Source organism: Phodopus roborovskii, unplaced genomic scaffold (assembly GCF_943737965.1).
Source record: "Phodopus roborovskii unplaced genomic scaffold, PHOROB, whole genome shotgun sequence".
In the NCBI taxonomy this organism is placed as follows: domain Eukaryota; kingdom Metazoa; phylum Chordata; class Mammalia; order Rodentia; family Cricetidae; genus Phodopus; species Phodopus roborovskii.
In genome coordinates this window covers 10,044,285-10,063,045 of record NW_026125295.1, presented here as the reverse complement: position 1 = coordinate 10,063,045, position 18,761 = coordinate 10,044,285, and the positions used below count along the sequence as shown (strand labels likewise).

The 18,761-nt window shown below is 50.4% G+C and overlaps 1 protein-coding gene across 1 annotated transcript in view; it reads left to right on the top strand.

Annotated features, from left to right (window-relative positions):
- Ano10 (anoctamin 10) overlaps nt 1-18,761 on the top strand; it is a 110,257-nt gene that overhangs the window by 75,434 nt on the left and 16,062 nt on the right. The window contains exon 12 of the mRNA XM_051202817.1: nt 9,522-9,638. Within this exon, the coding sequence (XP_051058774.1) occupies nt 9,522-9,638 (117 nt within the window). The remainder of the gene's footprint in view (nt 1-9,521; nt 9,639-18,761) is intronic.

Genomic DNA, 18,761 nt, shown 5'->3' with positions numbered 1-18,761 from the left:
CATTGACTTGGTGACAGCACTGTTGCATGTTTCCCCATGTTCTCCCTAGCATTTTGTATGTTGTAAACACTATCTTAAAACAATGTTACCGTCTTAGACTGTTCTTTCCATAAGTGAGGGCTAGAGTTCTTGTTTGTTCCGTTAACATGACCAGTGCCAAAGCAGACGTTTAAGGTGTGTCCCTGGTCTGTGGCTGGGCTTCTCAGGGACTTCATGAGGACAAAGGACAAAAACTTCTGAAGACAAGTTTGTAACTGTTAGTAAACCTTAACTTGTCATTCTGTATGTGGGATTATTGTTTTGTTGCATCTTGCCTTAGCAATGTCTGATTACCCCTCACTCCCAAAGACTTTCTTCTAGTAGCCCCACAGTTGTAGTAATTTTGTTCTGAGCCATTTTCTGTTACCTTTGCTTGTAGCTGGGACAGGGGTGGGCTGTTTTGTCCAGTTATTTCTCCGTCATTTGTTAGAGAGGCCCTTTGCACTCACAGAGTCCTTGCCATCTTTTCCTACCTGAGCATGTGTGACTCGGTGTTAGAACTTTCTTTTCTCTCCCTTTTTCCTACGTGTGTATCCGTGGGTTGTGCATGTGTGTCTGTGGAGGCCTGAAGAGGGTGTTGGATGCCCTGGAACTGAAGTTATTACAGACAGTTGTTAGCTGCCGTGTGGTGCTGGGAATCGAACCTGGGTCCTCGGGGAGCAGACAGTGGTCTCTGTATCCACTGAGCAGTCTGCCCAGCCCCAGTTTTAGGTCCACATAGCATACGCTACTGTTTGTCTGATCCCTACCCTGTAGTTACTGAGGCTTTGGGCATTCATAGCACAGGTTTAACCTTTCCACGCTTTGTGTCCTCTCCAGGTGTGTTTATAGTTCACGGCCCTGCATCTTCACATGGCCGTTTGAATTAATATGCACTTTTGCCCCCACAGTGTCTGTAGGGCTGCATTGCTTTGGTAGCTCCATCTGGAGAAGATGATTGACATTTAACAATACCAAGTCTTTCACTCCAAGAAAATGGTGTGCCTCCTTCCATGGGGGCTCCGGTAGCCACACAGCAGGGCTGGTTGTGTGTATGTGTGTAAGAGAGAAAGAAGGGTGAGTATGCTTGTGGAGGTCAGAGGTCAACTCTCAGGAGTCACCCCTCTCCTTCCTCAGTGAGATCTGGGGCTCCTGCTCAAGCGGTCAGGCTCGCATGGCTACGTGGCAGGCACCTTTACCCACCCGGCCACCTCGATGGCTTTATAGTTTTTTCTACAGGATTTGTACTAAACTCACCAGTCTCTCTCGTAGATGAGTACATTTTAATCTTCAACTTTGATTGCTTGGCTGAAGGTTTTATTTTTGTGTTGACTTTGCGTTCCACAGCTCTGCTGGCTCTGCCAGTCAGCAATAGTAATGTGATTTATATGCAGTGAAACTTAGGGTCTCTAATGCCTACCGCTGCCTAGCCATATGCAGATAAAGACCATTTCGCCCCTTTCTGTTCTCCAGGCCTGTCTGTGCTTGCCTGGCTGCGCTGGCTGGAGCCTCCAGGGGAATGCTGATGCCCTTGCTTTGCTCCTGGTTTTAAAGGAAACACCGTGAGGGTTTGCCATTTATATGTGACACCAAACTATAGAGCTTTTGTTGGTGGTGTATGTGTGTGATGTTTGTGTATGTGTGTGTGGGTACCTTTGCCTGTGAATGCACATGGGTTTCTGTGGGTGCATCTGCCTGTGTATCTGTGTATACATTTTCCTCTGTGTGCGTGTGTCTGTGTGTGCATGTGTGTCTGTGTGTGCATGTGTGTCTGTGTGCGCATGTGTGTCTATGTGTGCATGTGTGTCTGTGTGTGCATGTGTGTCTGTGTGTGCATGTGTGTCTGTGTGTGCATGTGTGTCTGTGCGCATGTGTGTCTGTGTGTGCATGTGTGTCTGTGTGTGCATGTGTGTCTGTGTGTGCATGTGTGTCTGTGTGTGCATGTGTGCATGTGTGTCTGTGTGCATGTGTGTCTGTGTGTGCACATCAGCATCACAAACTCTTCAGTTGTTGGAGGCAGGGTCTTTCACTGCTTTAGCTAGGCTGGCTGGTCAGCAAGCCCCGGGATCTGTCCTGCACCTTGAGTCACGGAATATGCAGGACCACGTGACGTTGGGGACCTGAACTTGGATCCTCATATCTTTGCAGCAGTTACTTTCCCCGACTAAGCCATCTGCCTGGCTCCTTTCTCTCTGGGTTACCTCAGTATGATGGAAGCCATCAGATTCTGCAGGAGGTAGTTTCACTGGATTATATTAATGTGATTGAAGCCACACCCCCATCAGATTCTGCTTTAGCTGGTTCCACTGTTGAGCGCTTATCCTAGCTCCCATTAAATGCCATCCACAAATTGAGATAATGATGGTGCCGACACATGTCAAGCTTACAGAATGGTGATGTTCCATTGTGTGCCTCATCATGGTATGTGCCTCATCATGGTATGTCATAAATGGCTCTGGGAAAGAACAAATACTAGAAAGCCTTGACCCTGCTATTCCCTCACAAGAATGCTGTATGTACCTCTCCCTTAGACCACCACCTCCTCCTCCTCAGGTAAACTGAGCCTGCTGGCTCTGCTCCTTGATCTATGGCACAGGCATTTTTGCCGATGTTTCGCTCATTTCCACTTCTGGGGTCCTCTCCCCGTCGAGTGCCCACAGTAGTGTGTGCGGTGCACGTCCTCTCTGTCTGTCTGTCCATTGTTCATGCATGTATTTAAGTTCTATGAGGCAGGGGAGACTGGATATATGATCAGGGCCCGGGGCTCTGAGTGGCTCATTCTTCTTCACTCAGAATCATGTTCATTATGTGTACATCACTGTGTATGAATCTGGTTCATCGCTTGTCCTGCTGCATATATAATATATTGTTTCCACCCTCTCTGCCTCTGGGTGCAGCCGTGTGCCCTCCCTTGTGGCTGTGAGCAGAGCTCATTTTGAGCTCAGGTGAGGAGACGCTCTTGGTGAGCAGACTGTTAGCATCTTCAAAGGAAACCTGGTGTGCTATAAAACTTTTGGGACCTTAAAATATTCATGTTTTAACTAAAAGGTGGCATTCAGAAGTGAGGTGAAAATTGCCATTAATTATAAACCTCAGCGTCTGCGAGTCTATTTTTATAGTGTCCTTTCCTTTTCTCCTAATGACTCTGCAGGTGTTGGTGGCTTTTCTGCATCTGTTGAACACCAGGTTGCAAGGGAGAGAGCCAACTAAGTTATCTGAGGAGCAGGCAAAGTGATGCACACCCATTTCTATTTAAAGACATTAATTACTTGAGCACATAGCACATACTTAAGTGGCTTTTAAAAATGCTAGACACATCCCCTTTGCCTTTCCTCCCGCATGTCATGAGTTAGCAGCCCCAGCAGTGCCTGGGGGACACTGGTGAGCACGCCCTCGCTGACGCTGTCACTCTTGTGTGGTGTGTTTCACTTTCATGACAAGGCCTAGGGTCGGTGTGGGACACGAGGATGGATAAATAAGCATCTGCGTGTGCAGATGCCCGTTGTTGATTGAAGGCTTCAGAGTTTGGGTTTAGGAGGCGGTCCAGTCAGTGAGGTGCTTGTCCTGTGAGAATTAGACCTGATTCACTCTCTGTAGCCCACATGGGAAAAACAGACATGTAGTTATGATCCCAGCAGGGGGAGGTAGAGTCAGGTAGATCCTTGTCAGCCAGCCTAGCCTACTTGGCAAGCTGCAGGCCAGTGAGCTCTACTGTTTCAGAAAAGAAAGGAAGACACTGTGGTTATCCTTCACATGTGTACATGCACACACACATGAGCACACATATACACACATACAAGCAAGCTCACACATGCACCCTCCTCATACAAAAACTCAGGAAAGATTTTTCTTCTCATTCTCTTGCAGCACTTGGGATCAAACCCAGAGTTTTGTGTGTGTTGAACAAGCACACTGAGTTTTTTTTATTTATAAACAGACCTGGTCTGATTTTTTTTTTTAGGGGTGCTACTGAAGGACATAAACATTCATCCCAATAATATTTTTCTGCTAAAATATAGATGGCAGGCAAACAGCTGTCACTCACTTCTAGAGGCCCACACTGAGCTGAGTTAGCCATGGGGGTGACTTTGTAAATGACCACATCCGTTTCTCACACCATGTAGGGAAAGGAGATTCATGGATTACAGTGTCCTGTGGGAGGGTCTGAGCATGCTGTACCTGCCTCTGCCCTCCTGTGGTCACTAGTGTCACTTGGTGTCATCCAGAGGGATCTACACAGAAGCATGGGAGAATGAGGGACCATGGACGTCCCACTGTGCAGCCGTTGAAAGCCACAAGCTCTGACACCACTGCAGTCCCACAAATGCAGCAGACATGCAGCAGTGAGCTTTGCATGAAAAGATGTTGCCCCTGCCTCCTTCCCTGCATGCTCCTGAGCTTCCTGGGCTCTGTCATGTACTGGGAGTAAAGGGAGATAAATGCAGGAGTTATAGTTTGCTTTAGAGGACAGACAAATCTGTAGTACCCCAGAAGCAAGGAAAGAAGAAATGCCTTCAGGGCACAGGAAGTTTTATATGACAAGTTATCCCCAACAGATTTGCTAAACAAACAGATTTCATGGCTACAGCTTGATGGCAGTTGGTCTCTGGCCCCTGGGCCCTGGCCCCTGTCTTGGCCTCTGTCCTGGCCTCTGTCCTGGCCCCTGTCCTGGCCCCTGGCCCCAGCCCCCTAGCCCCCTAGCCTCTGGCCCCTCTCCCTTGCCCAAAAGCATCTCTAACCCAGGTAGAAGACACCGTGAAGACCCTTTTTAAACTCCGAAGGAGCTCCTATTTCATTATCTCACTGAAACAACGACAGATCAGTGATGTTTTATTGTGACTTTTCCCTGGGACATGTGAACAGATGCCTCTCTCCTCACCCCATGTGGGTGCAGCAGGCCCAAGCAACAATTCTACCCATGTCTGGGCTGACGGACCTGTGAGTTCACTGGGCAACTTACAGGTGCATACGTGAGGAGCATCTTACAGGAGTGTGGATGGAGAGTACAGGGAATCAATTTAACATTTAAAAACAGGGATTGGAGAGATGGGGCAGGAGTTAAGAGCATTTACTGCTCTTGCAGAGGACCCGGGTTCTGTTCTCAGCTGGCACCTATGTGGTGGCTCACAACCATGTGTAATTCCGGTTTCAGGACATCCGATGCCCTCCTCTGACCGATCTCTAAGGGCACCAGGCCTGCCAAAACACTCATATGTAATAAAATAAGTCTGATGAAATTAAAAGATAAAAATATAAAAGTAACTATACAAAACATTACCAATTGGTAAAGGAAGAAAGTACCCATTTGTTTTTTCAAGCTCTTCCCCATGAACATGTTTTATAAATTAGCATTTGTCTGGTAATTTTTCTGATGATCAGGAAGGTTTTTATTTTTCTGAGGAAGTTTCTTGGGTCGGATTGAAGCTGCTACATACAAGGCAAGCCCTGTAGGAGTCAAATTTCCTTCTCAGGATCCCAATAATTCCACTCTGATTTACATTTTGTTTCAGAAGCCAGGAGGCTGGGCACACACTGCTAGGAAAACACAGCTGCTACTCGTGATCATACCAAAACTTTCTAGTTTTCACTAAACAAAATGGCTCCACTCCCTAGGCTCCTGGCTAGAGACTCGCAGGCGTCCCCATCGAACCCTGCAGAGAACAGAGTGATCTGCTTGCTGGTGGCCAGCAGAGGGAGGTGCTGAACTCGTTTCCTGTGGTCCTGCTTTTCTTACTCTCTTCTGTAAACACTGCTCAATCAAACTGCTGTGTGGAACCAGCGTTTTGCTTATTAGTTTTAAAATTCCCACTTGACCCTTCCCTCCACACACACGCCATTTATTTTCTCTTGTTTGGGATACAGTTTTGTGAGTTTTACTTTTAAGAAAATGCTGCTGGAGTCTGGTGTTTGTGGTGCATACCTGTCACCCCACCGATGCTTGCAACTCTCAAGTCACGGGATTGAGGCCAGAATGGCTGCATAGTAAAAGCTTGTCTCTAAAACATCAAAGCACCCAACTTAAAAGCAAAGGGTAGTGATGATGAATAATTACGGTCATGCCTCATAACAATGCCTCCTCCTTCATGGACAGGCTCTTTCCACCCAACTCCCTGTTTAGAGTGCATTTCCCCTCAGATATGTCCTGTTGCACATCAGCTCTGCCCTTAGTAAGTCAGTATGTGTGTGGTGCTGATGCGGGGAGCCCCTGGTGGACGAGGACGGAAGTAGGGCTAGAGGCTAGAGGCTCAGCAGCAGCCAGCCAGGTGGTCCCATTCCAGAGCTGCTTCATTGTTGAGTTCCAGATTCTCCAAGTTCTAATTGTTTTCTGGGCAAATGGGCAGATTTGATCAGGTAAGGCAAGGAGCCTGGCAGAGCATATCCTAAAAAGATGGGGAACTAGAGACGGCTTTGTCCTTCCAAACGCTCTGCCCCCTTTGAACTGATTCCTACCAAGACTTCAAGGTCACAAACAAGGGTGCTGACTTGTTAGGAGAGGCAGGATGGATCAGGGGGTGGGTGTGGCTCCAGCTGCAAACTCCAGAAGGTTTCTTCTCATCCACTAACTTGTTTCTTGTGTGATGCATTGAATGACGTTATCTTATATACACTTGTATCCCAGTGCACTAATAAAATAATGGTGCACCCTGGCCTCATTGCCGGTTTACCCTTTGTGGATAATATTCAGTCTTATCATCTATAGCACGTGAGAGCATCCATTCAGTGCTGTTTTCTGTTCTAGTCCACCTGAGTGTCTGCGTGCATTGACCTGGGCAGCCACAGTGAGGTCAAGGCCACCCATCCTCCCATCCCAAGTCATTCCAGAGCACTGTAATGCAGGACCTGGCTGGGAGCCACTAAATTCCTACATCTTTTCCTTTCAGCATACTCAGTCCAGCATGATGTTTACTCCTGTGCCCCTCCCTCCTCCCACTCCTGTGCCTCACCCTCCTCCCACTCCTGTGCCTCACCCTCTTCCCACTCCTGTCTCCTCCCTCCTCCCACTCCTGTCCCCTCCCTCCTCCCACTCCTGTCCCCTCCCTCCTCCCACTCCTGTCCCTTCCCTCCTCCCACTCCTGTCCCCCACCCTCCTCCCACTCCTGTCCCTTCCCTCCTCCCACTCCTGTCCCCCACCCTCCTCCCACTCCTGTCCCCTCCCTCCTCCCACTCCTGTGCCTCACCCTCCTCCCACTCCTGTCCCCTCCCTCCTCCCACTCCTGTCCCTTCCCTCCTCCCACTCCTGTCCCCCACCCTCCTCCCACTCCTGTCCCTTCCCTCCTCCCACTCCTGTCCCCCACCCTCCTCCCACTCCTGTCCCCTCCCTCCTCCCACTCCTGTGCCTCACCCTCCTCCCACTCCTGTCCCCTCCCCCTCCCACTCCTGTGCCTCACCCTCTTCCCACTCCTGTCCCCTCCCTCCTCCCACTCCTGTCCCCTCCCTCCTCCCACTCCTGTCCCCTCCCTCCTCCCACTCCTGTCCCTTCCCTCCTCCCACTCCTGTCCCCTCCCTCCTCCCACTCCTGTCCCCACTCCTCCCACTCCTGTGCCTCACCCTCCTCCCACTCCTGTCCCTCACCCTCCTCCCACTCCTGTCCCCCTCCCTCCTCCCACTCCTGTGCCTCACCCTCCTTCCACTCCTGTCCCCCTCCCTCCTCCCACTCCTGTCCCCTCCCTCCTCCCACTCCTGTCCCCTCCCTCCTCCCACTCCTGTCCCTTCCCTCCTCCCACTCCTGTCCCCTCCCTCCTCCCACTCCTGTCCCCACTCCTCCCACTCCTGTGCCTCACCCTCCTTCCACTCCTGTCCCCACCCTCCTCCCACTTCTGTCCCCCTCCCTCCTCCCACTCCTGTGCCTCACCCTCCTCCCACTCCTGTCCCCACCCTCCTCCCACTTCTGTCCCCCTCCCTCCTCCCACTCCTGTGCCTCACCCTCCTCCCACTTCTGTCCCCCTCCCTCCTCCCACTCCTGTGCCTCACCCTCCTCCCACTCCTGTCCCCCACCCTCCTCCCACTCCTGTCCCTCACCCTCCTCCCACTCCTGTGCCTCACCCTCCTCCTACTCCTGTCCCTCACCCTCCTCCCACTCCTGTGCCTCACCCTCCTCCTACTCCTGTCCCCCACTCTCCTCCCACTCCTGTCCCCTCCCTCCTCCCACTCCTGTGTCTCACCCTCCTCCCACTCCTGTCCCCCACCCTCCTCCCACTCCTGTCCCCCTCCCTCCTCCCACTCCTGTCCCCTCCCTCCTCCCACTCCTGTCCCCCTCCCTCCTCCAACTCCTGTCCCCTCCCTCCTCCCACTCCCAGTTACTGTTTATGTCTCTTCCATCTTTTGAAATCTTGCAGTAAGGAATTTGTTTCATTTTCCTCCACCTACCTTTTTTCCTGTCAACAGTGAGTAACTCATCTTAAGCTGTCTGTCTCTGGCTGCTGTCTTTACCACCTTCTGACTCTTTCTAACCTTTAAAGATTGCTGTCGGTCATACTTTCCCAACACAGGTTTTGTTCTTTGATGGTTCAGGTGTCTGAGGGCGTTGAACCTATCCACAGACCGCAGGGCAGTGCTGGGTGTGTAGGGAGTCTTTGGATGGGGCTGTGCATCTGCTGTGTGGGATTCATTAGAGGGATGCTGTCTGTCCACCTGAGTGTAAACCGCATGTTGTATATGAGGTACTTAATGATGCCAGAGAGGACATTGGCCCTTGACTGCTCATGTCTGAAAGGGCACACTGTCTGCCCTTGACTGCTCATGTCTGAAAGGGCACAGTGTCTGTAGTCTGTCCCTCACTGCTCTGCAGGGAGGGCAGTTTAAGATCACAGTTGGCCGTCAATGTTCAACAAATATCTTGTCAGGAAAGAAACCACACCGGACACCACAGGGGTGTGGAGACTCCAAGGCACGCACGCTGGCTGTTACTCAGGCTACCTCACAGTCACATGCCGATGGGCACAGAATGTAGCCGATGAGGAATGTCATACATCAAGCACATTGCTCATTAATGCACAGGTCAAAACATTCGGTGGAAGATTTTGGAATAAACTTTACTTTTTTACAAAGTACCAGGAGTGGCACTTGGTATCGATCTATGACAACTCATTTTAAAAGGGAAAAGCAAAAATAAGCTAGCAGCTGGGCATTGGTGGCACACGCCTTTAATCCCAGCACTCAGGAGGATCTCGGTGAGTTCAAGGCCAGCCTTGTCTACAGAGCAAGTTCTAAGACAGGCTCCAAAGCAATACAGAGAAACCCTGTCTTGGAAAAATAAATGAATAAATAAATAATAAAAATATAAAATAAAAAAAAAAATAAGCTAGCAACTGCTGGATGGATCACACCAGATGGGCTAGTACAACTCCTCCAGGCCAGGTTGGTGTCTGCTATGTCAGAGGCATTCATTAATTCAAGAGTCTCTGAAGATTAACAGAAAGGGTCCTCAGTCCTTTAGGATTGAACTTGTCTGCTAGCAACACGTGGTGCAAGACAGTGTCAACATAAGGTCTTTCTCTTTGCAGCATGCCCTCTTGGCTTTGAAGTTCATACTTGCATTTGCCATCCCTGATAAACCACGGCACATCCAGATGAAGCTGGCCCGATTGGAATTTGAGTCCTTGGAGGCACTGAAGCAGCAGGTAAGGGCCAAGTGCTTGGAAGAAGCATCTATCAGACTGCATCCCTGTACTACTGTATCCCCAAATCCCTGCGTCTCTGTGTCCCTGCATCCCTGCGTCCCTGCATCCCTGCGTCTCTGTGTCTCTGCATCCCTGTGTCCCTGCATCCCTGCATCCCTGTAAAGCATCATCTATCAGACTGCATCCCTGTGTCACAGGAGTCAAGCCACCATTTCCTTCAGCATTGAATTGCCGGTTAAACACAGGGGGCCCCAGTAGAGGATGGGTGGGGTGCCCGCCCAGGACCTATGATGTCAGCAAGAAATGGGTTTAAAGGGCAAGGCTAAGCCAGCAGAAGAATCCAAGCAATGGGAAATGATGGCTGGAGGAAAAGAACAGAGCATGTCTCTAAGAATCACTCCAGAGCTACCTATGGTAGAAACACGGGCTGGGGGGTGGGGCAGTCAGTGGGCCCTGAATAGTACCTTTCAGACGGGGGGGGGGGGGGGGGAGAGGAAGGGAGACAGAGGGGGGGGGGGAGAGGGAGAGGGAAGGAGAGGGAGAGGGAGAGAGAGGGAGAGGGAGAGAGAGGGAGAGAGAGGGAGAGGGAGAGAGGGAGGGAGAGGGAGAGAGAGGGAGAGGGAGAGAGAGGGAGAGGGAGGGAGAGAGGGAGGGAGGGAGAGGGAGGGAGAGGGAGAGGGAGGGAGAGGGAGGGAGAGAGGGAGGGAGGGAGAAAGGGAGGGAGAGGGAGAGAGAGGGAGAGGGAGGGAGAAAGGGAGAGAGAGGCTAGGGGTGCTCATGCTGGATTTTACCACTGTGATTTTCGAGGCGCCCAGAGCTGTTTACCTCCAATGAGAGAGCTATTTTAGCTTAAGCCACAAGGTCTTCTCGGGGACTAACTTTAGGTTCAGTGCCTCTAGGCCCACAGTCTTTGGAGCACTGGAGGGGAATGCGAGAAGTCCCCACGCCAGCTGTCCCTCTGATCGGAGTGAGGGCTCGCAGGGCAGGCGGTGTTGCAGATGGGGACCCCATGTTAGAGTGTTGTGCCTGATGTGGGGATTCAGCCCATAAGAGGAGACGAGAATCTGGTCCCCAGTTAGCTGGGCTCACTGTCCCAACATAGGTGACAAGACTTGGTTCCTGGGCTTGCTAGACAGGTGGGTGTTTGTGCATGCTTGGTGTGTCTTTGCCTGAGCTCAGCCTCCTTCAGCCTCCGTGTGAAGCAGCACTGTGATGGTCAACTTCATTCTGGAGAACCAAGAAGGCCACATACTGGGAGAGGCAGACATTACATGACTGCAAGCACAGAGGCCTCCACATTAAAACCCATAAGACAAATGTCAGAAGCGATGGGAAGCTAGACATTGTAGCAGGTTTTAGGCCATCCTGGACTACATAACAAATCCTAAAACAGTCACAATAGTAAAATCCTGTGTCAAAGAAAGTAAGGCATTTATAAATTCTATATAAAATCATTTGTTTTCTTTCATAAGAAATAATGAGCAATTTTAAATATTGAAAATTTCCCATTTACAGTAACAATTAGAATATAAAGTCTTTAGATGATAACTTATTAAATGATATGGATGAAGAGTGTTTTTTTAAACTTCTTGGAATCAGAAAATTCTATCTTGGGCTGTGGAGATGGCTCCGTAGTTAGAGCATGAGACCCAGAGTTTACATCACTAGGAACCACATGATACCACCTGTAACTCAGCTTCAGAAGGCAGGGACTGGTACCCCAGGGCACGCTGGCCAGCAGGGTGAGCCATGCTGAGGAGGTCTGGGTTTGACTGAGAGATTCTGGGTGATTCCTGATATCAACTTTGGACCTCCACATGCACTCACACACACATGTGCACAAACACTCGCATGCAGGGACACACACACACACACACACACACACACACACACAAGGAAATAGAAAAAGAAGAAAGTATTTAGTATTGTGGAAATGTGGTGTCAGTCAGATATGCAGAAGCAAACACAGGGAGAGTCTGGCTTCCCTTCACCTCTCCCACTTAGCTGGAGGAAGGGATGCCCTGCAGCCCTGCAGCTTTCAGATCGCCCTGCTTGTGCCCCTGAGCACTTCAGCCTGAGGGGCCTCTCCCTCTTCAGCCTGGCATTCCAGCATCTCTCTGCCTTGTACACAGAGAGGCTTCTGTCACATGACCAGTCCTTGGGCCCAGGTTAAAAGTGGACCTATGAAGAGTATCTAAGAACCCATCCACAAATGACCATCCCTCACTGCCCCTGTGAAGTGATTAGAAGTCAGTAGTTAGGGCTGCTGAGATGGCTCAGGGGTTTAGAGCATTGGCTGCTCTTTCAGAGGACCAGGGTACAATTCCCAGCACCAATGAGGCAGCTTACAACTGTTTATAAGTACAGTTTCAGGGGGTCAGACACCCCCACACAGACACACATAAAGGAAAAACATCAATAAAATAAAAGAGAGAGGTTGTTAGTTTCTAATAAAAATTCTGCTACATCCAGTGGCTATTATGTCCACTTAATTCCCATTTTAAGAACAAAATGGATTAAAGTTTTAAGTTCTCTATTCCTAAATAAGGCCGTACATTTTAGGCAGCATCTCAGGACCTATGCATTAAAGTCCCTCCTGTTGCTCTACCCCCTCCCCAGGTCCCACTCCAGAGCTAAGGACTGTGTTGCCTTGGTGAGCAAGCTTAAGCAGCTTCTGCCACCGTGCCCGTCAGGTGATCACTTGTGCTCATTTGGGATTGCCTTTTAACCAGCACGCCAGTGACCCTGACTTGGAGCCTGGATGCAGCTCCCAGGGATGAGCTTCATGCAGTGGACTTGGAAGGAAAAGTGCCAGAGGCAGAGCCCTGTCCTTCCCAGCAGGTGACGGGCATTCCTAAACACACAGGCAAACTAGGCATGTGTAAGGTGAGAGCAAGCAGGGTGTGTGCATTTGGAATAGCAGCTCAGAAGAGACCGCCAGGAAGAGCTTGGGTGGGGACCACAGGGTGCCCTTGGGTCTTTACAGATTGGCTTATTCAGTGTCCAGTAATCTTAAGGTCAGATTAAAAATAGAAAGGAGTATTAGCCAAGAACCATTTGGTAACTGGAGCCCAGTACATACCTGGGAGCCGTCAGTAGCCACTTAGATAGACAGCCACTTTGGGTGGCCAGGCCTTGTTGAGTCCAGAGTGTATGGATGAGCCAGGGAGCAGGGACAGACACCTAGGGCCTCCTAGAAAGAGGTAGTCTCTGAAATAAGCTCAGAGAACAAGGCAAGGACAGCATTCAGCACAGGACCCTGGCTCAGAAGGCTGGTGGTCACTCCTCACCAGACACTGCCTGTCTAGCTGGGCTAGAGTTCAGAGGCAGAGAGCATAGGAAGAATAGACATTGTCTTGGTTTCCTGGGGTTAATACATTGTAACCGTTTCTCCAACATCTCATGAGAGCTTCTGAATTTCCCCACTTCTGTGCCCTCGTATCATGGGAAACACGTTTTTAACGGAGCATGTAAGATTTCACAGCAGAGAATGCGGATGTAGGAGCGTTTTACTTAAACAGAATGGTGTGATGATCCGCCGACACCTGACTCAGAGTGGAATGTTTGGAATAGGGTGTGTGTCTCTGCATTGCCTATTGTATCATTCTGGAAATCTAGGGCTTCTAAAACTTAAGTTTCTTAATTGAAAAAAATTTTTTTCTGTTGTGATCTAAAGAAAGAAATGGCGGTTGTGAGAACATGGAACTCAGTGCCCCCAGGTTCCCAGGGCCCAAGGCAGGCAGACCCTATTCCAGCAGGCGATCCCATCCTTGCCGGGCTCGAGAGCTCAGGCGCCACCTGAGCAATTCATTCCTCTCTTCCTGGGTCACAGCTCATCTCTCGGCCCTGTGGGTCACATAGCTCATCTCTCGGCCCTGTGATGCTGTTGGCCAAGTGGCGTCTTCTCATTATTCCACGGGACCAGGGGAGATGGTGCTTCGCACACAGGTCATAATGACCCAGGGAGGATGCAATGAGACAGCGTGGGGAGAGGGACATGGGGATGCGGAGTGAGCAAGGCCTCCATGTGTGTGAGCCCTCGCTCGGGTCACCTAGCAGGGGACTCTAGGATAAAATGACACCTGCAGCCACTTGTGGGTGGGTGGTGTCCTAGAATTTCTATTGCTGTGATAAAACACCTGACCATAAGCAAGTTGGGGAGAAACTTCAGTTAACAACTCTCAGGTCACATCCCATTGCTGAGAAAAGTCAGGGCAGGACCCTGGAGGCAGGAGCTGGTGCAGAGGCGTGGAGGGAGCTGCGTACTGGCCTGCTCCTAATGGCTGGCCCAGTCTGGTTTCTGACAGCACCAGAACCAACAGCCCAGAGGTGGCACCACCCACATTGATCTAGACCCACCCACAATAATCATCAACCAATAAAATGCACCACAGTGTTGCCCACAGGCCAGGCGGGTGGGGCCTTTTCTCGGCTGAGGGTCCCCTCTTCCCAGGTGTCTGTAGTTTGTATCAGACTGACATAAAACTAGCCAGTGAGAGGCAAAGAGGATCGTACCTTGGCAGCAGCCCCACCTGTCGCCATGGCCCTCCACAGCTGAGGGAAATTCTAGGCGTTGTCTCTGGCAGCTGGTGTGTACTGGGGAGAGTAGGAATTGCAGACTAATGAAAGCCTTTCCACACCAGTGACTTCCCAGAGGGCCTCAGATTGGGATCCGTTAGCCATTAGCAGGTGACTCCTCACACTGTGGCTTTGTCCCAGCTGACGAGTCAACCCTGATCTTCCTGCCTCAGCCTCGTCAGCGTATCTGTCTGGTGCCACCATAGCCAGCATGATAACTATCCTTACCGGTGCCTGGGTGGGAGAGATGGCTCAGTAGATGAGAGTGCTTGCTCTATAAACATGACCTGAGTTCACATCCAAGTGCTCACAGAAACAAAAGGCCAGATGTGGCTTGTCAGTCTTGTTTGCCAGCACCGTGGGGTGCAGAGACAGGAGGATCCCTGAGGCTAGCTGGCTGCTACCCTAGCCCCATGTTCCCTGGGGGATGCTGTCCCAAGGGAATAAGGTAGGGAAGCGATAGGGCAGGACACCTGGTGTCCTCATCTGACCTCTCTGTGTAAAGAGGGTGGTAAGGGGAGAGGGGGAGGGGGAAAGGAGGGGGGAGGGGATGCTACAGCAGACCCTGGCTCCTGGGCATCTCATTCTCTTCTTTCCCTGCCACTTCCTCTCACTTTGGGGTCTCAGTCTTCATCTGCCACCGTTATGTGGACCACTGTACTTGGGCAGTGTCTCTAATGCTAGCTCTCCGGTACTCAGGTCCAGGCAGAGGACTGCACAGTACAAGGCTGGCATCCAGGAGCCTCTCGATAACTATCTCAGACATTGTTGACGTGCACATAGTTCAGAAGCCAGTGCATTAAATAAGTGACAAACAAGAGTCTTAAAATAGACACAGGCAAAAATGGAAACAAGTCATTTGCCTTTCTGGGCTCACTAGGGGAAAGAATGTGCCCCGAAGACCCCACGTGAGCCCTGCAGAAGGGCCCCGTGCTAGTCATAAAAGTCAGGCTCTCCGGCCCCCACCAGCAATAAGGAAGGCTCACGAGGTCTACAGTATAACCCAGGTTAAGCCAGGCTGAGTTCTGAAGCATCGCCCTGAGTCCTTGTGCTGAAAACTAGCAAGTGCAGGGTCTGGAGCAGCCCATACCCTGCTCTGACCCCTTTCCCTCAGAATTTTCCATCCTCACCAGAGAAGTCTTCAAAGTACACTCATTCCTTCAAATATGGCTGCAGCTCTTATGAGCCTGAGGACTGTGTTTGCCTTTCCCAGTGAACATGGCCAAGGCGAAAAGCTTTGCTACATATACTTTACTATGGCAAAAAGAAATTATTCCAGACAAAGATTTACTGTTGGTGTCATCAATCAGAGATAACTTGCCTGTGATGACTTGGCTTGAGGTTTCCTAGGAAAGGTTCGCCCCAGACACAGACTCTGTCACCCTCAAGGAGCACTGGTGTCAGAGCCTGCACATGTTTTATAAACTACCAAATGCCAGTCTTTGACTCCTGAATTACTCTCCACTCCTTATACCTACATATCGTAGCCACTGGTGAGCACGCTACGTGCACAGGACACAGGACACAGGCGGTTGTTTTGTGGAGTCTCAGGGTGCAGTCCAGAACTTACTGTTCTGCTGACTCAGCCTGCCAAGGGCTGGGGTTACAGATGGCCTCAAAACACCCTGTGAAAAACAACTTTTAAACTTTTAATGACTGAGATGGGAGGTCTTTTTAAGTGGAATAAGCGATGCTAGTTGTCCTACTAATTCACTCATATTGTCTGGGAGTCTCAGAGCCATGGCTGGGTAGAGTGACATGTGTTACCACAGACAAGGAACTGTGACAAAGGTCGTGACGGATAGACTGGGGGACATGGGTTTCTAGAGGGACCTCTAGGAACTGCACATTTGCTCCTCTGTGTCTCTCTGTCTCTCTCTCTCCCCTCCCCCAAACATAGGAGGCAGAACACAGGGACTGTTTGAATTCAGTAATTATTTGAAAAATCACCAAGACTACCAAATTAAGGGGAAGTTTTAAAAACACAAACCACAATGTTGTAACTCAAAATGAAAATACAGGGAATTAAAATTCATCTCTACAAATACTCACTTCAGATAGCCCTCTGTGTCTGTGGGTCAATGTGTTTCCTAGCTATTGCTCCCTAAGTAGTATGACACATCTGTCTTCGTAGTGTCCTCATTGTAGTAGGTACTGGTGGTTGACTTGGGGGAGGATGTATGGGTCAGGTTTGGGGTCACTGGTGCAAGGACTTTTCTGTCCATGAAGGCAATCCCTCACTGTCACTGAGGGATGACCACATGTGATGATCAAAGCTTAAACGTGAAGTAGATGAGACAGAATCTGCGCGGTATGATTGGCAAGTGTTAAGAGCAGAAGATCCCTGTTGAAATGACCATGACCCCACCCCTGACCTCACAGAGTAGGAACGTGTCCAAGGGTGTGCTGTGAGCTTCCAAGAGAGCCTGCAGTGTTCTGTGCCACCGGTGCCATACCTTTGTGAGGTTCGCCTGTCCCTGTGGCCTGTGTATCCAGAACAGTCCTGCAGCAGTAAATGCATGTCTCTTCAGAGGCTGGGCTATTAAAACAAAGGCCTTCTCCCTCCTAAGTCACTTGCTCTTGGCAAGTGCGAGCTGCCATGTCATAAGGACACCCAAGAAGCCAGCAGAGACCCGTGTGACAAGGGACATAGCCTGCTGCCAGCAGCCCTGCCCTGAGCACCTCGGATTCTCTGTCCCAGAAGTTGGCAACAGAAGAACCAGACAGCGAAGTCCCAGATGTGTGGACCGGTAGCCTCTGTCACAGTGCCGAGTCCTGCACACAGTCTGTCAACAGAAAAGAATGGCACACTCACAAAAGCAGATTGCACACCGATGTGCTCATTCGGAGTCACCTCCGTCAGCCTCATGCCAGCTTGCTGACCACAGTCTGACTCCACTCCCAGAGGCTTTCCAGGAGCTCTGACCGAAGCCCACTAGCTGCTTCCACATTCCTGGCCTACATTAAGTGTGAGGTAATGATTTGTTAATTTGTTATATACCAGCAATCCAGGCAAAAGGCTAGCTGTTGACCCATGACCCAAGTTTGGCCATGTTTGCTGCTGATGAAGCTGGACATGGGCACACCGAGGTTCTTTCTTTGTGTGATTCAAGTAGAAAGGCTTGGCTAAAAGCAAACGCCCCACCCCAGGCCTCTGACTCTGAGGCCTGTGTTCCCTTAACTTCCTCGTCCTTCATAATAGTCATAAAGATGACATAAAGGCGTACCATCGCTGCTGCAGAGTTCTGGGTGTGCAGACCACAGAGGCACAGCGTGGGCAGTACCAAGAGGTGGAAGTGGACACGCACAGCCACACAGCCAGAGATGTGTTCTTAATCAGTGAAGTCAAGCGTTGGGACGGGATCGTTGACTTTATTTTCTCCACCGTCATATTCCGCCTTAGGCCCCAACTTCCATGCAGTGGAAGTCCTTGAACTTGGATGCCAGTGTTGCTGTCAGGTCATCTTGGGCTATCTCTGCCCCTTTATACTGTGCACTGGGCCAGAGCCAAGAGGTGGGATGAGCTAACCCTTGAGGGAGTCCAGAGCGAGCATGGCCAGACTGAGCTGGACCATGTGAGGAGAGGAGTCGAGAACCAAGAGGGGCAGCCTAGGCTAAGACTGACCTGGAGGGCAAAGGATAGACCAAAAAAGGGCCAGGTAACCAAAATGGCTACATTACATAGGTGTGGGCAGCAGGGGAAGGGTGGGGGCAGGTAGAAACTGAGGGACCCAGAGAGAGCCTGGTGGTCAGTGTCTACTTTGATATGTTGATGGACAACTCAGTCAGCCATTGTCCTGGGTGTGGGACATAAATAACCTGTCAGGTACACGATCTGTGGATCAACCCACATCCACCTCCCTGGACTGGCCCCTGAGTGGCTGGTGAGTTGCCCTATTTAGACCTGGGACCCTAGGTAGACAAGGAGACTGGCTAGGGTCCTTCTGACCCTGTGATCTCTGGAATGACCGTGAAGTAAGACTCAGGTTGCTTCACTGGGACAAGTTTCCTAGACAGTTAGCTAGGTGCTCTTGGTAATACCATTTACGGAGGACATGAAATGGGAGTGAGACCTCCTAGGGAGCAAACCTCAGAAAACCAGACAACTGATTCCATTAGTTTTTCTCGCGCTGCTACAGTAGCCCATTCCTCGTGTTTTTCCCTGTTCTGTGGATGTGACTGAGAAAAAGCCAGTGTTTCCTGGTCATCTGGGAGGTGGGTTTGTCTGGCTGTCTTGCTGGCTCTGGTTTAGAGCCCTCAGGGCAGTTCTGCTAGGAAGGTGTAGGCTGTAGTGCAGATCGTGATCCCAAGCCTGTGTGGGGGGAGAGAGCTCCTATCGTGTGATTTGAAACGTAAGTGGCTGTCTCTCCATCAAGAGCCTCACTCCAGCAGGGAATTTTTTACTCTTCTGTTTGCATTGTCTTGGCAGAAACTGACAGGCATATTTTTAATTTGCAAGTCTGGGTTTCCTGACAGTGTGAGACAATGAACTAACCTATGTCTGAGAGGCAGTGCCTACCCTGTCCGTTTTCACTCGTGATAAAG